The sequence below is a fragment of the Limanda limanda genome, chromosome 2 (assembly GCF_963576545.1).
Source record: "Limanda limanda chromosome 2, fLimLim1.1, whole genome shotgun sequence".
Lineage (NCBI taxonomy): Eukaryota > Metazoa > Chordata > Actinopteri > Pleuronectiformes > Pleuronectidae > Limanda > Limanda limanda.
The window spans coordinates 15233507-15253436 of record NC_083637.1 but is presented as its reverse complement, the minus strand read 5'-3'; the positions used below and the strand labels follow the sequence as shown (position 1 = coordinate 15253436).

Here is a 19930-nt window from a genome sequence, read left to right as displayed (position 1 = left end):
TTACACAGTTAAGATAGTTAAACCAGAGTTAAAGTGCAGTCCATATATACATATATAACCCACATATAACACCAACAGCATATACTATAGAAAGGCAATGTAATTTATGTACAACATTCAATATTATTTTCAATATGTGTAATGTTACGTTTTTTTGTCATATTATTTTAAGATCATGCACAATATTCAATGACATGTGCAATATGCCATATTTCATAGTCCTTTAGTTTAGTATAAGTGTCTCTGTCTCATGCAACTTGCTTATTTTTTTAGTCTTATCTTATCTAATTTCTAATTATAACATCTAATACTACTATGAATATATTGACAGTGATCATTTTTGTGGCTCAGTTTTTTATTTGACATTTCCCAGTGGTGGTAGTCGGATGAGTGACAGCTATGTGAGCTGCCACTTACTTGGAGTGTATGGTGCAACCATTGATCAACTTGCATTTGTCCATTGCCAGTTATTTCAGTTTGCACGAATGCAGCCTGATTACCACACAGTGTCGTATAAACTAACTGAAAACGAATCCTGACGTATTCACAATTTGTGAAAGCGGTTATTTGCATCAACGTTGGTTACGAGCATGTTTAAAGGTTGGACTTTAATCTAAAAATGTCAAATGTATTCTTAACTTTAAGCCTTTTTTTCATGCGAAAGTAATTTTTTAAAATCTTAAATTGAAATCTATTTCATTATGCTCATTAGCTCATAAACAACGTCTAGTGTCAAACTCGACAAATAAAACAACAACAAAGAAAGACACATGTTTGAGTGAAAACCACGTTTGTTTAGCTCAGGGGCGGCTCCTGGTACAGGCGACATAGGCTGTTGCCTCAGGTGAAAAATGCAGAGAGGGCGGCACAAGAGACTGAATTATCATGACGTGACACATGCAATGTAAAACAATATATTCACGTCACAGCATCATCCTCTAACCCCGAGACGCACCGGAGGTAGAAGCGCCGCGAAAAGCGGTCCGCCTCATTTCCTCACCCATGTTCGCACCGGCAGCGTAATGCCGGGAAGAACCGGGAAGCGCCGCAGCCACACACACACACACAAGCACATAATCTTCTGTGGGGGGTTGGGGGCGGCTACAGGCTTGCGTAGGTCAGTCACCTGCCATGGGTGGAACCAGGACACCAGTGGACACAGGAGCTGGGTCTGAACCATAGACTGTATATAAATCTGAACTCATGGGTATGTTTGGCAGGCTGTCGTGTTCAACCACCTATTCATTGCACAATATCTAATAATATGTAAGTTTAAAAACAAAAATTAACCATAACCATTTCAAATTAAATATATTAAAAAATAAAATAAAAAAAAAAATATTTTAAACTACGCGCGAAGCAGAAGCCCATTGCGCACATCCTGCGCAGAAGACCATTTCTCAGGAATTGCGCGCAGGTTTTTTTTGTTATTTTTATTAATTTAATTTAATTTTTCTTTTTTTATATTTAATTAACTTAAATTTACATAGTGCAATATATTTTGCATAGGTGATTGAAATCCTGCCAATTTTAAGAGTTCAGTATATTGCCGGCACGAAGATAAGAAAGATTGGGGATCGGAACGACCACTCTACCCACTAGACCAAAACGCCTGCTGACTCCCGTGAGGAACTAAGCACCCTAAGAACATGGACAAATTATCGTGTGTGTGTGTCCCTGTATACGCTGCGGTGATAGACTGCGGTAAGAGCCTATGGGTCAGAGTCAAAGATGAATAAAAAAAAAATTAAATTAGCAGGTGCACAATTCAGAAAGCACCGCAAGGTAGAGGAGGAGAAGAAAGAACAATATAGAGGTAAGAATCACCCCGATTGTGGACATAATTCATGTTTATTTTTGTCGACATGACATGATATTCTATCAGTACAGCTGATTTCAGAGTCTTTATATTTTTTGTTATATATTTTTATTGTTTTTTATAGTCCAGGCAAAGTAACCCATTTTGGAGCAAAAAATAGAAGTAATTGAAAAATAATTTTTTTCAGCATAGATTTCTATGAGGTGTCCAGAACAACATACTAAAAGTCCTAAGAAATCCTAGTTGAGGAAATATGTTTAATTCTCATCAATGTGTGCCAATAAGGCCAGGCAACAATACACCCCAAAGAGGGTATTTTTTCCTTTACTCCTATCAAAATGAAACTTTACACAATGAAAGTAACCATGAAACGTAACATTTTTTGTATTACAAGTTTCTTTGAAAATGAATTTTAATATGCAAGTGAGCTATACACTAATCGAATATGCCCAAAATACACCCAAATAGGCTTAATTTTTTCCTTTACTCCTACCACAATAAAACGTTGCATGGTAAAAGTATACATGAAAAGTAACTTTTTTTCTATAACAAGTCTCGGCCCTGGTTTAGCTCATCAGCAGCTCAGACACTGGTCAGGAAGGCCGTGTGTTTTATTTTGAAAGCTCTGTGTTAATCGCCGGTGTTGATCGCCGGTGTTGGGCTGTGTGTGTGTGTGTGTGTGTGTGTGTGTGTGTGTGACATCTTGTGTCTCCACCACTTGGAGTGCTGTTACAAATCGTATCCTTCAGCTGATCTCTCAACCAACCACTCAGGAGCATGCTATCAGCTCCGGGCCACTGTCTCGTAGCTCCTCGGCTACTTGGTTAGCTCCGTGTTAGCCTCTAATGTCAGCACCCGGCAGCGGCACCTCGGGCCCGGCATGCCTCGGAGAAAGAAGAACGGCCAGAGCCCGGCCCGAGTCCCCGGAGGAGGAGGGCCGTCGGAGGGGGGAAGCCTCGGCCACAGCACCGCGGGTTACTCCCGACTCCCTCTGGGATACGACGGCACCATGGCGAACAACTTCTCAACCGGAGACTCGCTGTCAGGCTCCACCATCAAGGAGGAGATCGTCAAGAACATGCAGGAGATGTTTTCATCCCTGGACCCAGAAGTGATCTACATCGTGCTGTCCGAGTGCGACTTCAAAGGTAGCCGCAAAAACCAGGATGTTCAGACCTGCCCGGGTGAAGTGTGGTCATGCTAGTTGGGTTTAACTTGGCTTAGCAGTTAGCTAGGTAGCCTGTTAGCCGTGTCCTAGCACCTGAGAGTCCTGCACAGTAAAGGTCCCATGTGTGTGTTATTGACATTATTGACAGTCGTCCTACACTGTCCCCTCTTCCACCTGTTGTGTTCGTGTAGAGGAGCTGTGGACACAACTAGCCATGCTGCTCCAATAACTGTAGCCATGTGTGCATGTTGGAACTTCTCAAGTCAGGGAAAAACTGCCAGTAGCAGTCATCAAATCATTATCAGTTCAAGCCATTATCCTGATACCAGTCCTAAGCTCTCTCCGCTGGGGACTGACCTGATGTTTACTCAGAGCCTGGGGGGGTCACAACAACAACACACATTTAAACAAGGGGCAGACCTTCCTGAACAGCTACAGTACCTACCTGGAGTTCACAAAACTGCGCTTAAGAACTTCTCAAAACGTAGCCTGCATGACACCCTGCGACCGCTTTAGTTCAAAGATTACCATGTTATTGAGCAAAGGTGATAGTGAAGCCGCTCTGACACTTAGTTAGAACCAAATGATATCATCATTCATGTCCTTAAAGACATCACAGTGGTATGAGTTAGAGATAGATAGATTGTCTTTTGCACACTCTGTCTACATATTCTTACACTCATAGTATATTATATTACCTATTGTATAGTCAAATACTTACATTCATACCTCTACTATATATCATATATTATATCATACTCTCTGTATATTCTTTGTAAACATAAGTCTATATACACATATTTATACATGTGTACATGTTATAATTACTATTATTATTATGTATACTGTTGCTGCCATTATTACTATATACTGATATTATATTGGTATAATTACTATCATATATAAATGTATATTATGTTATATTATATACTATATATACTGTACTATTCTTATACACTGTCTAACAATAACATTACCATCATATCATCAGTACTATTAACATCATCTTGCCACTGCACTTTATCTGCCTATTTTATTTTATTTTATCTTGTGCTTCTGTTTTTTATTCTTTCTACCTCAATATTTTTTATTTTATTCTATTGTATTGTATTTTATTGTATTCAAATATACCGGCTGCTATGACAACTTAATTTCCCTTCGGGGATGAATAAAGTACTATAGTACTATCTATCTATCTATCTATCTATCTATCTATCTATCTATCTATCTATCTATCTATCTATCTATCTATCTATCTATCTAGAGGTCAATAGGCCTTTCAGACATTCCTTATTTGCCAGACAAACAGGAGATAAGAAGACAACAATGATCCTCCACCATAAAGAATGTACTCAATCACAGACCAGTACACATAACATTAAAGAAAACTCTACCTTATGGAATAGCTGCATTATCACATTCTGAGCTTCTGGTGGCCTCCTTTCCAAGCTGAGTCAGCAGTGCAATACTGGCCGGGACAAATGATCTGCGAGGATGGCACGCTATACGGTCTGCCTGATGGTAGCAGCCCCTACACACTGCATAGGGGATGTTATACCACTGCACAAAAGTCTTAATTTGATATAGTAAGTTTTAGTTTTTACCATTTGTTCTGTCGGAGGAGAGAACCAATGTAAATTCCTATCAAATGCATGAAAATCAAGCATGAATCACAAGTTGTAAAGGATGATTACTGTAAAATGTACTCTTAAACTCTCTTTTCTGGATGTTTGTGTTCTAGTTGAACATGCGATGGACTCCCTCTTGGAGCTCTCTGTGGCTGCTGAAGGTGCAGCCCCTATTCCTTCTCCTGTCTCTGGCTTTGAGCGCACTGCTGAAGCCCTGCTCAGACACCAACACTTTCCTGACCTTCGAGCAGGCCCGGACTTCTCACAGCAGCCGTACTCTCCTCCCTCAGACAACCTCCTGACTGAGGAGCTGGACCTACTAGTGGATCAGGAGCTAGAGACACTGACTGCAAAGCAGGATTTTATTGACGATGAAAGCAGCCAGTATTTATCCACTTACGCACCTCTTTCCTCGTTCCCTCCGCCACCGTTCCCCCAGCAGCCCCTCCCTGAGCTGCTTCAGTCCAGCCTGACGTCTAGATCCAGCGCAGTGGGAGGATTGGAGGAGCTCATGTCTCCTTCTTCGCCACTGGACGAGCTCAGCTCTTGGGATGACGACACCATGCAGGGGCAGCCGTCGGCAACAGTGGTGGATTTCAAACATCTGTTGACAGAAACACCTGCGGACAACCTGAAGCCTCCTTTCGACCTGGCAGCCTCAGGACGTCCATCGGCTTTCCAGGTGTATAAAAAAGAGGCGTCACACGGCCCGTCAGAGGGGGCAGGGATCCCTCCCTCGGATCAGATAGTGGGCGGAGCAAGATCTAAGGTGAACATGTTGAATCGGGAGCCAATCGGCTACATGTCATCACGTTGGAACCTGCGGGCACCAGAGTTTTCTCCCTTTATTCATCAAAACCAGGGACCAACTTTCATTACTCCTGTGGCTCAAACATCCTCCACCTGGCCCAGCCAAATCAAGCAGGCCTCTCCGTGGCTGAGTCATGCTCCTGTCAGTCAAGCGCCTCTCAAACCTTCAGCAACTATTCCAAAGTCCTGGGCCCTGCCTAGTGCTCCACCGCTCCCTGCCCAGCACAGTCGGCTTCGTTTGGAAGGGACGGTGCTGGTGATGCTTCGTGGTGCTCCAGGATCTGGCAAGTCAACTTTGGCAAGGTTAGAATGTTGTGATTCTCTCAATGACGCTACGCTGTGCTCACGAAGAATTTGAGTTCTCTTAAAAGACAGTTTGCAGAGGTATCACAGCCACAGCTCACAGAGTGGAGACTTGGCCACAAGACAAGAGACAACTCCTAACTGAAATATAATCACCTGGCTTGACTACATGTTGTCAGTGACTTCTTTTGTTTTTTAGTCTTAGCGAAAACTAATCAGTGCATCTTCAAAAAGAGTCATAATATTAAATGTTTCTAAAAAGAATGGCTTCCTTACACAATCGTATTATCGCTGTCATCGATTTATAGTAAAGCAACAATCACATCCTGTGTTTCAAACTCTTGGTTTGTGTGTGTGTGTGTGTGTACATCTCATTCTCTTTTCAGTGCCTTGTTAGAGCATAACCCTGGAGGAGCTATATTCGGCACTGATGACTATTTCATCGGTCAAGGAGGTCAATATCACTTTGACCCCACTGCTCTTGGGGAGGCCCATGAGTGGAATCACAAACGAGGTAAATAGCACACACTCACACACACAAATATTTGATAAAAAGCTATGCAGCAGTAGCTAGTCAACACTCCTATGTGACCTAAAGATTTTTTAAATCTCTGTAATTGATTGCTGTTGTTTCCCGATGAATGCAATCCGATTGAGAACACTTCTACCTACACAACAAATGTATTGTTTCTCATGGGTTGTCTCTTATGGAAATGTTATCCCACAGCCAAGGAAGCTTTTGAGAGGGGCACTAACCCCATCATCATCGACAATACCAACATGCAGGGCTGGGAGATGCGACCCTACGTGATTCAGGTCAGTTTGCTCGTCAGTAACACACCAGCGCAGGAACAAATCTCATGTGATTCATTCGGCTGTTGCATAAATAGTTTTGGAGAAGAGCTAATCCAGCTAATGCATGACACTGTAAATGGTTTAGGATTTTCTCAGACCAACATCGACCCTGTAATAAAAAACACAGCCTCTTTAATTTGAATGTACTTTACAGTTTGAAAGTTATATTTATAACGTCTCTACAATGTGAACATCTTCATAACCTTTCTTTTGAGTAATGTTTCTGGACACAGCTCACATATCTTCACATATTTGTCCTAGGCGCTTAAACATGGATATAAAGTGCTGTTCCGAGAGCCGGACACATGGTGGAAGAACAAGCCCAGAGAACTGGAGAGGTGAGAGTTCTTGGTCTGAAACATCAACTAAAGTTTTTTTTGTTGACAAAGATTTAATCCAGACTTTTGTCTCCAGACGCACGACACATAATGTGTCAGTGGAATCAATCCGCCGCATGCTCAACGGATGTGAGCGCTTTGTTACTGTCCGCTCTATTATGGGCTCACACATGCCTGAGTGGAAAGGGCGCCTCCTTCTGGAGAACAAAAGCTCACAGTGAGTTTCATGTATAAATGTTTGTCTAATACAAATTTAATTTGAAATAATTTATATTCAAGTGTGTTAATGTAAAAACCTTGTAAATATAACGAACACTGCTCATCTAAAATATCAAGTGATGATGTATCCTTCATAATGTGAATCTGTTCCAATACAGTGATTTATTTCTATTGATTGTCAACCAAAGACCAGTATTTTGCACACCTCATCGATTATTGCATTTGTACCATTCGTACTTCTTTATTTCTCTAGGCCGGCGTCCTCTCAAACACTTTGTCCTGATCTGGTCGGCGAACCTGGATTACCTGAGGGTTGTAATAGTTCCCGCTCCCAGCTGTTTTCCTCTCTCCCCGATGTGTCATCTATTGGTCGTTCTAGCGAGGGGGGGGAACTAGGAGATAGCACCCACCAATCTACAGGGTCCCTCAATTTCCAGCCTGCTGGAAGACCTACAGAAAACCCCCAAATGGCCGGTGACTTGGATTTGGGGGAATTAGATTCTGAGCTGGATGCTCAGTCACAGCTAAATAATTCAGTAGCAGATCCAAGAATCCCAGACTGTATTGTGGAATCAGTAATGAATGAAGATCACAGACGGGATGAAATACCTGTGGCTTTCTCTGCGTCTATTGGACAGAGGGTGCGGAGGGAAAGGCCGAGCAGGAGGTCTGAGTTTGACAGGTTGGAGCCTGCAGATCTGGTGAAAGATACCAACCCATCAGAGAGTGAGGCTCAAGAAGACGAGGCAGGAGGAGTTGATTTTGTGAGGGATGAGGAAGAGATGGGAATGCCTAAAATGTTGGATTTTCTAGGGGACTGGCCTTCTGAAGGATCCCTGGACCAGCGACAGATGAGGAGGCATAAAGAAAGAAATAGGAGAGAAGATGAAAGTGCGCCTCAACAGGTTGATGAAAACGAAATAAAAGTTCAACCTGGGCCTGATATAACAGAGTTTCAGAAGGTTCTTGATCTTCTGCAGATAGGTGTAGGGGCCGTTCAGATCAGTTCTACACACTCTTCCTCCCTTTCTCTGAGCGCCGAAGAGGAACTAGTGAAAGGAGCGGAGGCAGGTGGCAGAGAAGAAAGGGAGGAAAACATGAACACCAGAGGTGAACTGCCAGACTGTGTGTTAGCCTGGAAAGCAGCTGACTTTTCCGGGGTCAGGGAATCCAACAGTGATAAAAGGGAGGAACTTGAACCTGAAAAGGCAGCTAGTAGTTCAGCAGGAGGGAGTAAACAAGGTTCGGACAATGACAGTACACATCCTCCCTCAGCTGTCCCTGCTGATTCACTAGTTATCCCCAAAACTGCAGAGACAAGTATATGCCAGGATGAAGTCGGAAACCACAAAACTGAATGTGATGTTGTTACAGAGCCTGGTGATATGGACATTAACAGCAGCACAGGAGATGGTAGAGAGACTGGAACTGAAGCTGATTGCAGCCTTATTAGCGAGGGCTCTGTGGAAGCAGAAGGCACTACTTTCAGCGGAGGCAGTCAGGAGAAGAAGCAGCGTCCGGGTCGCAGATCGGGGAAGCAGTGCAAGCTCGCCCTCACCTTCACTCAAAACTGTCCTGGATCTTTGTTGAATTCTCCCGAGTCCCCCAATACCACAGCTCAAATTATACACAGTAGTCAGAGTATTATAAACACAGATGTCAAACCTAGCTTGAATCCCAACTGTGGTTCAAGCCTTAACCTTAAAACAAACGTTAACCCATTCACGGAGTCAAATTCTGAGGCACACGCGCTGCCGCCTTCTCCCCCTGTTTCTCCGCTAGACACCGACTGCTTCACTCAGACTGAACCTCAGGACGTTGCCCTTATGTGGCGTCTCAATCGTCAAGACAGCCCTGACGATGCAATCCTCACCGCATGCAGCCACTCCGGTGACTTCAAAGTCCTGTATGGCGACTCTTCTCGCTTTGTGCCGGAGCCGTCCACTGCAGCCATTGCAGTTCACCCCTTCGCCAAAGAAGAGATATTCTACCGTGTGGCGCACGAGAAAGGCACACAGGTGGAGGAGAAGGAGCTTGGAGGAACTAAAGGACGACTTGAGAGCTTATGCATCCTAAGCCGTCATTTTAAATTAGTTAGTTTTGATTCATTAGAAGATCTTTATGACAAATGCCATCAGGACCTTGAGTGGACTACGAATCTGCTGCTAGACTCTGAAGAGAGGTTCTTTAAAGAGGAGGATGCCGAGGAGGAGCAGGAGGAATGTGCAGTGGGTAAAGATGACCAGAACACCTCTGCTGTGTGTGGAGGTTTAGGCGACGTTGTAGAACCCAGGTTTTGTCCTAATGTGTTAGATGAGCGCCTCCCTGAAGATTTGTGTAAGGGAGGAGCAGCTGGGTTCGAGGAGGGGGCTCAGCAGTCAACATCTGGGACTGTTAGTGAGTCTAATGAGAACATCACTAATACAGAACTATCAAGTTTTGAAAGTGTAGCTGCTCCGGTTAAAAACGAAAATCAACCTGATACAACCTCACTCTCTAAAAATGCTGACAGAGAACTTGTTCTGCAAAAAGCCACAAGAGAAATTGGCCTCATTGAACAGGAACTGATCCCAGTACCTGATCAAGAAGGTGGTGCCTGGGGTTGGGGCTCAGATGATGGCGTAATAATTGAAGAGTCAAGGACCGTGATTGAGGAGGAGATCGCCAGCATGGACGAGGTTCACCGGCTGCTGCAGGCTGAGCTGGAGGAGATGGAGAGAGATGAAAAGCAGAGGAAGGAGGAGAGAAGGACGGGACACCTGAACATTCAAAGTGTGGAGCTGAAACTACCAACTGAGGTGGCGCTACAGCTCACTGAGCTGTTTGGTCCTGTGGGCTTAGACCAAGGTAAACACACTGGTATCACTCACACACAAATACAAGCAGGACATCTACTGCTAAAATGAGAATTAAAGTCTTCCAAGTACCTTATCTGTATAAACAGATTCTGTATGTGAAATTGTACAATCTGGACGCGAGGGATTTTGGAAGCTTCCAATTTCCATTTCTAGTCTGACCAATAAAATTTTACATAGGGAGTGTGTATTTTTTCCACGGAGCCTGCTGTGTTATATCACCATGTTTCTACAGAAGCCCATAATGTACAAACCAAATACAGGCTCAAGAGAGGGCCTGTTTGTTTTGTTCATGATACCTTAAGCCTTCTCCCTCATGCTTGGAAAGGGAGGCTGAGAAGAGGGGTTGCAATCTGCAACCTCACCCCTAGATGGCCCTAAATCCTACACTGGTCCTTTACTGCCTTGAGTGAACAAGGTCTTATGACTCCCTTGTTGTATAAAGGCAACAGTCTGTATCCCTTATGTGGAACCATATCACCAAACGTTAAACCAATAAAAATAACTCCCTGTCCTCTACTTCTGAGGTGATGTATCTGCCCTCTCTGCTTCACTATATTTAGAAACATGCTCCACTGACGACTATACAGTGCAGATGGACCTGAATCTGGCTAAACTGCTCCACCAGAAGTGGAAGGAAACAATCCAGGTGAGTTGTTAGATGCAGTGATACTTGATAGTTCCATAGTTACATTTGCCTTGTGTGATTAAAGGTGTCTTTGTTGCTTTATCTGACTGTAAATGTTTTTTTTTTACAGGAAAAGCAGAGACAAGCTTCTCTTTCATTCCACTTGCCTCAGGAAAGTAAGTTCACACAGTCACACACACTCAGAATTTAGTTAAGTGTTCTGCTTTGTTCTGAATTCAATTCTATTTATACAGCACATTTCAGATGAAAAGCGTAGATGCAGTGTTCACCAAAATAAAAGCAAAGGCACATTAAATACATGAGATGATTGGGCAAGAGGTGGAGGTACACCCTGGACTGGTTACCTGTGTATCACAGGCCTGCCATGTTCTGAATTTGTTGCATTATCCCCATATAAAAACTGTTATCCTGTATTGTCCCTATCAAACAAATAAATAAAAGTATTCATTTATTTGGTTATTCTGAGGAACTGAAATGTGGACCTTTGTATGTTTAGGTTCAGGACACTGGCGTGAATCACAGATGGCCAAACCAGGGCAACAAGAACGAACACACGCAGGACATTTCGTCACCAATGCCGATGGTTACACGTCACTGAACAGTCAATCAGAGTCCCGTGGTCAGAAGCCGATCATGGACCACTGGAACGTGTTCCGTCAACATGTCTCTCTCAGAGATATCATAAAAGAGGAGCAGGCTTTGCAGGAGAACGTGGAGAAGGTAATACACACACCTGCTCTACCTGTAGACCTGACTTGAATGACACTATTCTGGTTTGCCTACTCGGTTACACTTATCGTAACTGCTTTCTAACCCTGTTGCTTTCAGACCAGACAAAGTCGTTCAGACCTTGACCGGCGAGATGGAGCCACCTTGGTGAAGGAGAACAAACTGTTCTCCCTCTTCCCCGCCATTGACAAGCATTTCCTCATGGACATCTTCAGAGACCACAAGTGAGACATGAGTGTATCTTCAAGACTGTGACTATTTCAAACACCAACCACCTTTACTTAGAGGATCAGCAGCACTTTAATCTGGATGCTACAGTTGAAATTAAATTAATAGGACAACCCAGACATGTTCTAATACATTTGTTCTATATTAAAGAACTATCTATGCTCCTGACTAATTCCTGTGTGTTCATGCGTGTGTAGTTACAGCCTGATGCAGACTGAGCTGTTTCTTCGCTCTCTACTGGACGAAGGTCCCGTCAAGACAGTTGTCGCTCCAGAGGCTCCTCGCTCTGACCACCACAGAACAGCCAGCAAGGAGAGGGAAAAGGTCTTTACACGCACACAATCAGAGACAAACAAACAAACAAACACACACATTTATGTGCAACAACCATGTATTGTCATGTTTAATCTCTTAAAGGTCGGTATCTTTGCTCCATCTGTTGCCTTTTGTTTTTTATCTTTATTTGTTGATTTTAGAATCACATTGTGCTGCTGTATACGTACTTCAAGGTATTTTTACTGTGATGCAATCACCATACACACAATCGTATGAAACATGATATAATGACACATGAGTTTATCTACAGTATATCACAACAGCATAACTGTAGAGAAAAGTGTGAGCCTAAAACCTTTTACAAAAATATACCAAGAATCCATTACTGGCAAAGGGCTCTGCCAAAAGCGATTCAAATCAGGTGCAGTGAAGTAAAACAGGAAAATCCCATAAAAGAGTTATTTATTCCATTTCTAATTTTCACTCTGTTCTTTACCTTGTCAGAGGCAGAAGGCCCCACAGTCCACCGTACCTGACTATCAGGATGTGGAGGACCCAGAGTACGTTGACTTCAGGGCTGAGGCCAGTCTGCAGAGGAGCCGACAGCTCGAGGGTTTTGCCAAAGCAGCCGAGGCCTTCAAGCAAGGACGCAAAGATGTGGCCTCGTTCTACGCACAGCAGGCAAGTGACCGAGGCTGCTGACTGATTTTCATGCTTTTTCTACCTTTCGGCTTTATTTTCACCTGAGAACCATTTTGTGAGCTTCATATTAAGTTATTATGTAAATGCTGTAGCCTATCTGGTTGGGTGACATATTTAATAGTAGATGTGATGTCTCTTACTTTATTAAACAGATTTTCTTTCTCTCTTTCTTTTTTTCTTCGTATCTATTAATTTATTTATGGTCAGCATATTAATTTGCATCAACCTTCTCTCAGGGACACATGCACGGCCAGCGGATGCGTGAGGCCAATCACCGTGCAGCGGTTCAGATTTTTGAGAGGGTCAACTCGACGCTGCTGCCCCGGAACATCCTGGACCTCCATGGGCTGCATGTAGACGAGGCCATGGAGCATCTGGCCCAGGTCTTGCATGACAAAACCACAGGTATTTAACAATGAACTGTTTACACCCATTATTGCCCCTTTATGTTTATCGAATGGCATCACTTTACATTCAACCTGTCGGGAGATACTTAACCTTAATGTGACATCAGTAATGTGAAATCTATCATCTATAGTGATAGATTAGAGTTTTTACTTTACTATTGATCAAGTTCGACGAACGCTCAACCATCACATCATCAGTATTACATTTTTCAAACTTTACAAACCATCCTCCAGAGACAGAGGACGTAATAACATAGCTTGTAATTCACGGTTCATGACAAGTAAACTGAACCTAATGTGTAATGAGTAAAATGAATGCGTTGAGACTCCAATTAGGAAGGACACTGGTAGATGCTATAAATCGGAATCACATGAACGATCAGCACATCCAACAAGCACTTTCCAAGTTTGTGCTTTTGCTAAATTTGAACATTTATGTGTCCTCCTCCTGTCAACTTTATTCTGTGTTTGTGTGTTTTTTCGTCTTCTTCTTTCACCTCTGTCTCGGTAGAGAGTGAGCAGGGTCTGTGTCGACCTCAGCTCTCTGTTATCACAGGAAGAGGGAACCACAGCCAGGGGGGCGTGGCCCGCATCCGCCCCGCCGTTATAGACTACCTCACGAACAATCACTACAGGTACAAACACACTCACACACACACACACACACACACACATATATGCAAAACACACGTAATGTGTTCATCAAAACCCACCTTTTCTGCTATCTCTTCATCTCCCAGGTTCACGGAACCAAAGCCGGGTCTCATGTTGGTCTCTTTGAAGTGAAATGAATCTGGTTTATTGGATTCGAACTGAAGCTGACGACACACACTCACACACAATCCACATATACAACTGTTACATTATATACAGTATGATATTCCCAGCGTTCTTGTTTCTCTGGCCTGATACTTTTTTACAGTCCTCCCCTCTCCACCAGTCATGTAGCCGCCAGAAGTCTTATTTCATCTTTAGATTAGATTACTCCAGATTTTAACATAAATTCAGATTTTTAATAAGAAATGTTTTTCTTTTTTGAGTACAAAAGAGAGCTGTGTTGGCCTGATATCGGACAAATAAGGTTTTTTATGCATCTGTAAAGCCTGATCGTATGTACTATATATTTTATATTAATGTTTTATAATGTGGCTTTTTTAAAGAATGCTTTAAAAAACCTTGTGTTTAGAACGCTACATGCTCAAAGATTCATACGAATCATGGTTGCTCACTGTCTGGTGGGGGGTTGTTGTCGAGGTTTTTAAATAATATGGCATTTTTGAAACACAGTTTAAACTTTGCATTGAGTACCAGCTAATCCTGTATTGTCATATTAGAAGTTATGACCAAGACAACACTCCCTCTGGGTTGTAGCGTTTCTTTGTGTGTTGCTCAACACGACGTGAGTTTTTCAGACGATCAAAGTCCATAAATAGTTTTGAACTAGAAATTGTTTAACCTTGGCTGTATATTCTGCACCCGTCGCCCACTGGCCTATGTCTTAGCAGCTGCCTCTGTGACATGCAGCTGTGAGTTTACCTAAAGCGTTAGACCAAGCTAATGTATTGATTATCAAACTCAGGGAATGATTGAACAGTGATTTTTTTTTTTTACTCCTTTGATGCCAGTCTGTCGTTTCCAGCCTGTTCCCTGTTCCTTTGTCTTAAAAGCACACTCTGCCAAATTTTGTAGCAGGTTTAAAATCACCTCTGCTTTTTAAACTGTGTGACGGCAACAGTGTTGGCAGATTTTACTGGTTGTACATAATATTGTGATCACATGATTGATAAAGAGAAGATTGTATTTTTGTATACATTTGTTCGTGGGTTTTACAGAGAATATTGTACTGTGGAATAAAAATATATTTCTTTACAGTTTAACATCATTGGTTCTCTCGAATAAATAAATGCAGCTCCAGGATTAATGAGTACATTTGTTATAATACTTATATGTTTATTTGTTTAAAGACTTATAAACGCATTTATTCCATCACAATACTGAAAAGTTTGGATGTAGATTAAGTTCTTTAGTAGTTTTTACCCTCGTAAACATTGTGTAAAAGTAGAATTTTGTTTGTTTAATAGTTGTTTTAATGGAAAATAATCTAAGAGATTCAACATCATTAATCTAGACTTATAGCGATTAAAAGTTTGTTTTTCTTCTAAAGACTAAAACTTATAAATTAATGGGTAATCACTTCAGACACCGTGTATTTTAGACACTGTTGTTTAATTGTATTTTTTTTTAAACACAAAACTACACACAGAGCTGTGTTTTCAAAGAGGCTCAGGCCTATAACTCCTACCTATAAAGTGGCAGCCAGGTATTTAAATATCATGTATGATAAATTGTGTGTGTAAAGAAAATCCAGCTGAGAATACGCCCAATGTCCTTTGCAACAAAAACACTGCTTCTTTCTCCAGTGAAACATCCAGATTAGTTAAATAAAAGGTGTATTTGAGACACCATTGGTATTGTCATCTTAAACATTGAACAACACACACAACAGCTTAACAAGTGGCCTTGGTAAACTGAACTGACATTCAAATTTGTCATGTTAAAGTGCAAAAACCTAAAGTGCAAACAAACATGAAAATGAAAACAGGAAGATCTCTTCTACTTTAACTGAATTGTGCATAATCATCTTTGACTTTGAGCCAATTGCTGAGGCAGACAAACCTGTAAGTAAGACATCCTCTGCTTTTTTGGATCCTCTGTCTCTCTTCTCACAGGTGCAGAACGCATCCCACCTTTGTCCTCTAGCATCAGGTTGCGCAGTAAAGCCCACACCTCACCTCTTTCCTCTTTCAGGAGGCACTTCAAGTCCTTAAACCTGGGGTCACACAGTGTCGCAATCTTCAGCATCTTCAGATTGGTATTCTCTTTGCGATTGGCAACGTCTGCAGTAAAGGTGTCTTTGAAGATTGTCAGAGGGAGAGCACAGACACATATCCTACAAACTGAGGGGCAGAGTAGTGCACACTCAGAAAATATTAGCAAAGTGAGAGTATAAGTAGGCCTACACATATGAACTTGCACACATCCGAACAAAACAGAGAGAGGACATGAAAGAGACGGAGACAGAGAGAGTGGGGGCAGGAGACATCGAGTACGAATATAGGCCCTATCGAAAAGAAGGGGAGAGCAGAGAAACAGATGAAATGAGAGAAGACAGGGAGAGGAGTAGCTTAGGCCACACGCAGAAAATAATAGCGCACAAACACACACACACACACACAGTTCGAGGCAGGAAAAAAAATGCACATGAGAGGACATAAAGAGTGGACTTGCCTGCATGATTTAAGTAGCTGCTCCAACTTCTCCAGTTTAGCCAGCTCTGGTGCAGTGCAGTCCACATCTAGATGGTGGTCTCGTGCTGAGCCAGGATGGCAGCAAGCGGACCCTTGTTTCTCTGGATCCGTCTGATCATCTCCACGGCAGAACTCCAACATTCATCACTCTTAATTCACAATTATTTTGTTTTTTTTCAACACTTGGAACAGAAAGTTTAGTAGTAGAATGCCAGTGGAGCACCTACCTCCAACAAGGCCCAATGGTTCCCATCAATTCAATATTGCTGGATTAAATTGCACACACTTATAGAAATATGAATTTTATTCATCAAGCTCCATGAATTATACCTGAAAAATCAGGCAATGGCAAAGAATGTGAAACCAAATTCCTGGATACACTCCCTTATCAGATACTGGTATCCTATATGTGTATATATTACACATATAGGATATATATCGGAATATACAGAAGCTTTATACCAATGTAGCAGCATCAAAAAGTTTTATTTAGATGCAGTGCAAAAATACGTAATATTCATTTGCTTCCACTTCTTCTAAGTAATCTATCCTTAGACCAAAATATCAAGCCTCAATTATATTTATTTGTCATAAGGTTTTGATAAGGACATCTTAAGAATTATTACCAAATTTTTCAAATATATAAATATATCCGCCGATATCTCAGTATCAATTTTTTTTAATTTCCTGATCCTGATATCGGCATAGTGAACCAACTCAACAATCCACATGGGTCAGGCTCTAGTTTCTGTTCATTGCTGAGTGATGCAACTCTGTTAACCAAAATCTGTCACCGCTGTGGTCGTTGCTCTAGGCACATTTAGATCATTCTAAAATCTTGAATCGCGCCTGCAGTCTGCGCTCCTCTGCAGATTGAAGTTGAAGACAAAAGGGCACCAACGCACAAGAAAAAAAAAAACCTGCAGTCATATTGTAAAGTGCAGCTGGTGTGGGGGAGGTGAACATGAACCTGAGCGAGTCCTCCTCACTCCAACAAGCGGATGTGTTGTACTTGTCGTCTCACTTCCCTCCTCTACCCACCATCCTCGACGTTGATCGACAGGTGCAGAAATATTCGGCCTCCGCTGTTAATAATAGATAACTTACTCCAGCTCTGGGATTGTGTTCCTTCTCAATCAGCAGATTTTAAATGAAAGAAAACCCTTTTTCTTTTTGGAGCTTGATTTAAGACAGTTCATCTTTTCTTCTGGGGTTGGGAGTGTGTGAAGTCTTCGGAGGCGGCAGAAAAGGTAGTTTTCTTTTATTCTTGTTTGTCCCTTTGTCAATCAGCCACAGAGGCCTTCAATCTCTATTCTCTTGTGTTTTATTCTATTCTGTTTCAATAATGTAATAATCGAAAAACACAATGTGGGCAAAAATCTAAACTGGTTTCATTGCTTTAAAACGAGAGATATTGAGGATGTAGGCCACTCATACCGTCTCACCAGAATAAAACCTTTAAACGTGTAAATAACATTTGACTTGTAAGAGTTTGATCAGATAAATTCAGGATTTCATCTCTTTTTCATCTCTTATTTTTTCCTAAATTATCTCTGATGGTAAAATGAGAACAAAAACTGTAGGTTTTTTGTGAAATAATTTGGAAAGCTTGATTTTTGAAAAAGTAAAGGTCAGTTTGATGCAGCAGAGAAATTGTATGAAACAATCAATTAAGTTTGTTTCATTGTCGTATTAAGACGATCAAATGTATTTGTGTCACTGTTTTAAACTCTTCTAGGATCAGATCTTTTTATGGTGTAAACTGGATAACAATGACTCGTACTTACGTGAGAGTTATGTCAGATAGACATACCACGTGTAAGAGCTTAATAATACAGCACACACTGATATGTGTTGTTATCCAGCACCTGTTAATATGTTCAGGATCAAGCTGTAAACTCAAGGTCACACCCTAAAATTAAAATCTTTACTTCCGTATTTAATTTGTACTTATGTGATATATTTAATGCTGTATACCCTAACATTTGGGAAAGATAATAAAAAGGAATAATAAAATGAAGAAGTGATGCCATTTGTCACATCTAGTAGTTCAGCAGTTGACTTTTGCTATATTGTTATAGTGATTATCTCTCATTTGTGACAGGCTCTGTTTCGTCTTACAAGGCTTCCACTAAGTCTTTGTTTTCACTTATCTTCATTTTATGCCTTAAAAATAAATATTACCTACATCTTGAATACATTTAGGTCAGTCTTAGTTATGTTGGTGTTCAATCAATGCTAATTACATTGCACTTATTTGTTTGTTAATTTGGCGTGTCTACGTGTGTTGTAGTTCTCTCTCAAGAAGTATTAGCACGCTGTAATAAAACTACAAACAAGACCTTTCTTTTATCCTCTTGTTTTGTTTAGAAAATGGCTGTAATTTATTGTGTTGTTGATGAAGAAGATGGTTTATATTGAGAGAATTAATTAAAACACAAAAAAAAAACTGACAACTGATCGTCTACAGACAACCCGGTCAGAACGGATCTCAGTACACTCGGCTTGGCTGTTGGAAACCCAATGGAGACTGTCTCTGTAGTTTTGTGGTTTCGAGGGTTAGTCTCTACTTGGCTACTTCGCCTTATCTTTAATTGTTGGGAAGTGTAAGTAATTCTGGGACTCTGATATTCCTTCATATCAGTTGTACTTGACACAGGTCTTAAATTTCATTCATTGTGCTCTCAAAAAGTCAATTTAACTTGTTGAAACCGGCAGAAACCCTCTATCAAGAGCTATGCTGGTTCTATCTACCATGGTAGGTTGTTTGAGACGAATCTGGAGAAACATACATGTAAAGTTTCAGTGATATGACAATGTGCCGAAGCAGTGTTGACCATTCTGTAATTTCAACAAAACTTAGAGTCATGTTCATAATATTCATAACATCCAATTTCCTCCCTTCATCTCTGTCCCCGAGCAGATTTCCCTGTTGAGTTCTGAGAGGTTGGATCTGTCTGGACAGAATGACTCTAAGAGAGAAGGACCAGAACCTGAGCACCACGCTGCAGAGATCCAGCCGAGGAGCTGCGAGCTGAGCGGACCCAAAGAGCAGAGAGGATATGTGAAGCGTGTACAAAGGCCACAGCTGGAGAACTGCACATCCCTGATGTGTACCTGAGATGTTTAAGGACTTTTAAAACAGAGACATCATAGTTCTGTTTAACCAAATGAAAGGAATGGAATTACCACAAGGCCGAGCTGCAAATCAGTTGCTATGAAAACTGCTGCCTGTACGCGGAAGTACAGCACACACAGTGATTAAATACTTTGTGAGCCTTGGGATTATCCACCTCTACAAGTTAGAGAAAAGATTTACTCGAAACAACCACGTCCAGAGATCACCAGTGTCAACCATGAATGACCCAGCGGAGATGTCGGTGAAGTGCGTCCTGGTTGGGGACAGTGGGGTTGGCAAGACGGCCCTCCTGGTCCGCTTCACCTCAGAGACCTTTCCGGACACCTACAAGCCCACGGTGTTTGATAATACAGGGGTGGAGGTGTACATGGACGGGGTTCAGATCAGCCTGGGCTTGTGGGACACGGGGGGCAACGACAACTTCAGACAAATCCGCCCGAGATCGTACCAGCAGGCCGACGTCGTCCTCATCTGCTACTCTGTGGCCAACCCCAACT

At 41.9% G+C, this 19930-nt stretch overlaps 2 protein-coding genes across 3 annotated transcripts in view; both read left to right on the top strand.

Moving 5' to 3' along the window:
* The first annotated feature begins 2604 nt into the window (after positions 1-2604).
* Positions 2605-14868, top strand: n4bp2 (NEDD4 binding protein 2). 2 transcript variants are annotated; one of them, XM_061092460.1, is made up of 16 exons: positions 2605-2967; positions 4729-5728; positions 6115-6242; positions 6456-6544; positions 6845-6921; positions 6998-7138; positions 7394-9987; positions 10559-10644; positions 10754-10799; positions 11141-11364; positions 11473-11597; positions 11799-11925; positions 12382-12558; positions 12816-12984; positions 13498-13621; positions 13727-14868. In XM_061092460.1, the coding sequence occupies exons 1-16, from the start codon at positions 2700-2702 to the stop codon at positions 13770-13772; spliced, it is 5421 nt and encodes a 1806-aa protein (XP_060948443.1). In that variant the 5' UTR covers positions 2605-2699; the 3' UTR covers positions 13773-14868. The 2 variants fall into 2 exon arrangements, with proteins under 2 accessions (XP_060948443.1, XP_060948453.1); XM_061092470.1 differs by lacking the exon at positions 2605-2967 and adding an exon at positions 4518-4573.
* Positions 14869-19557: 4689 nt separating this feature from the next.
* Positions 19558-19930, top strand: part of rhoh (ras homolog family member H) — a 1248-nt gene continuing 875 nt past the window's right edge. The window contains exon 1 of the mRNA XM_061094505.1: positions 19558-19930. This exon is cut by the window's right edge and continues 875 nt beyond it. Coding sequence (XP_060950488.1) covers positions 19651-19930 — 280 coding nt within the window. The 5' untranslated portion in view covers positions 19558-19650.

What these genes read in the sequence shown, in the direction of transcription:
- n4bp2 (XM_061092460.1), top strand. Translation starts at nt 2,700, where the DNA reads ATGCCTCGGAGAAAGAAGAACGGCCAGAGCCCGGCCCGAGTCCCCGGA. An exon ending in AAGCCCAGAGAACTGGAGAG is followed by an intron (nt 6,922 to 6,997) that starts GTGAGAGTTCTT and finishes TTTTGTCTCCAG; the next exon opens with ACGCACGACACATAATGTGT. An exon ending in CCAGCAAGGAGAGGGAAAAG is followed by an intron (nt 11,926 to 12,381) that starts GTCTTTACACGC and finishes TTACCTTGTCAG; the next exon opens with AGGCAGAAGGCCCCACAGTC.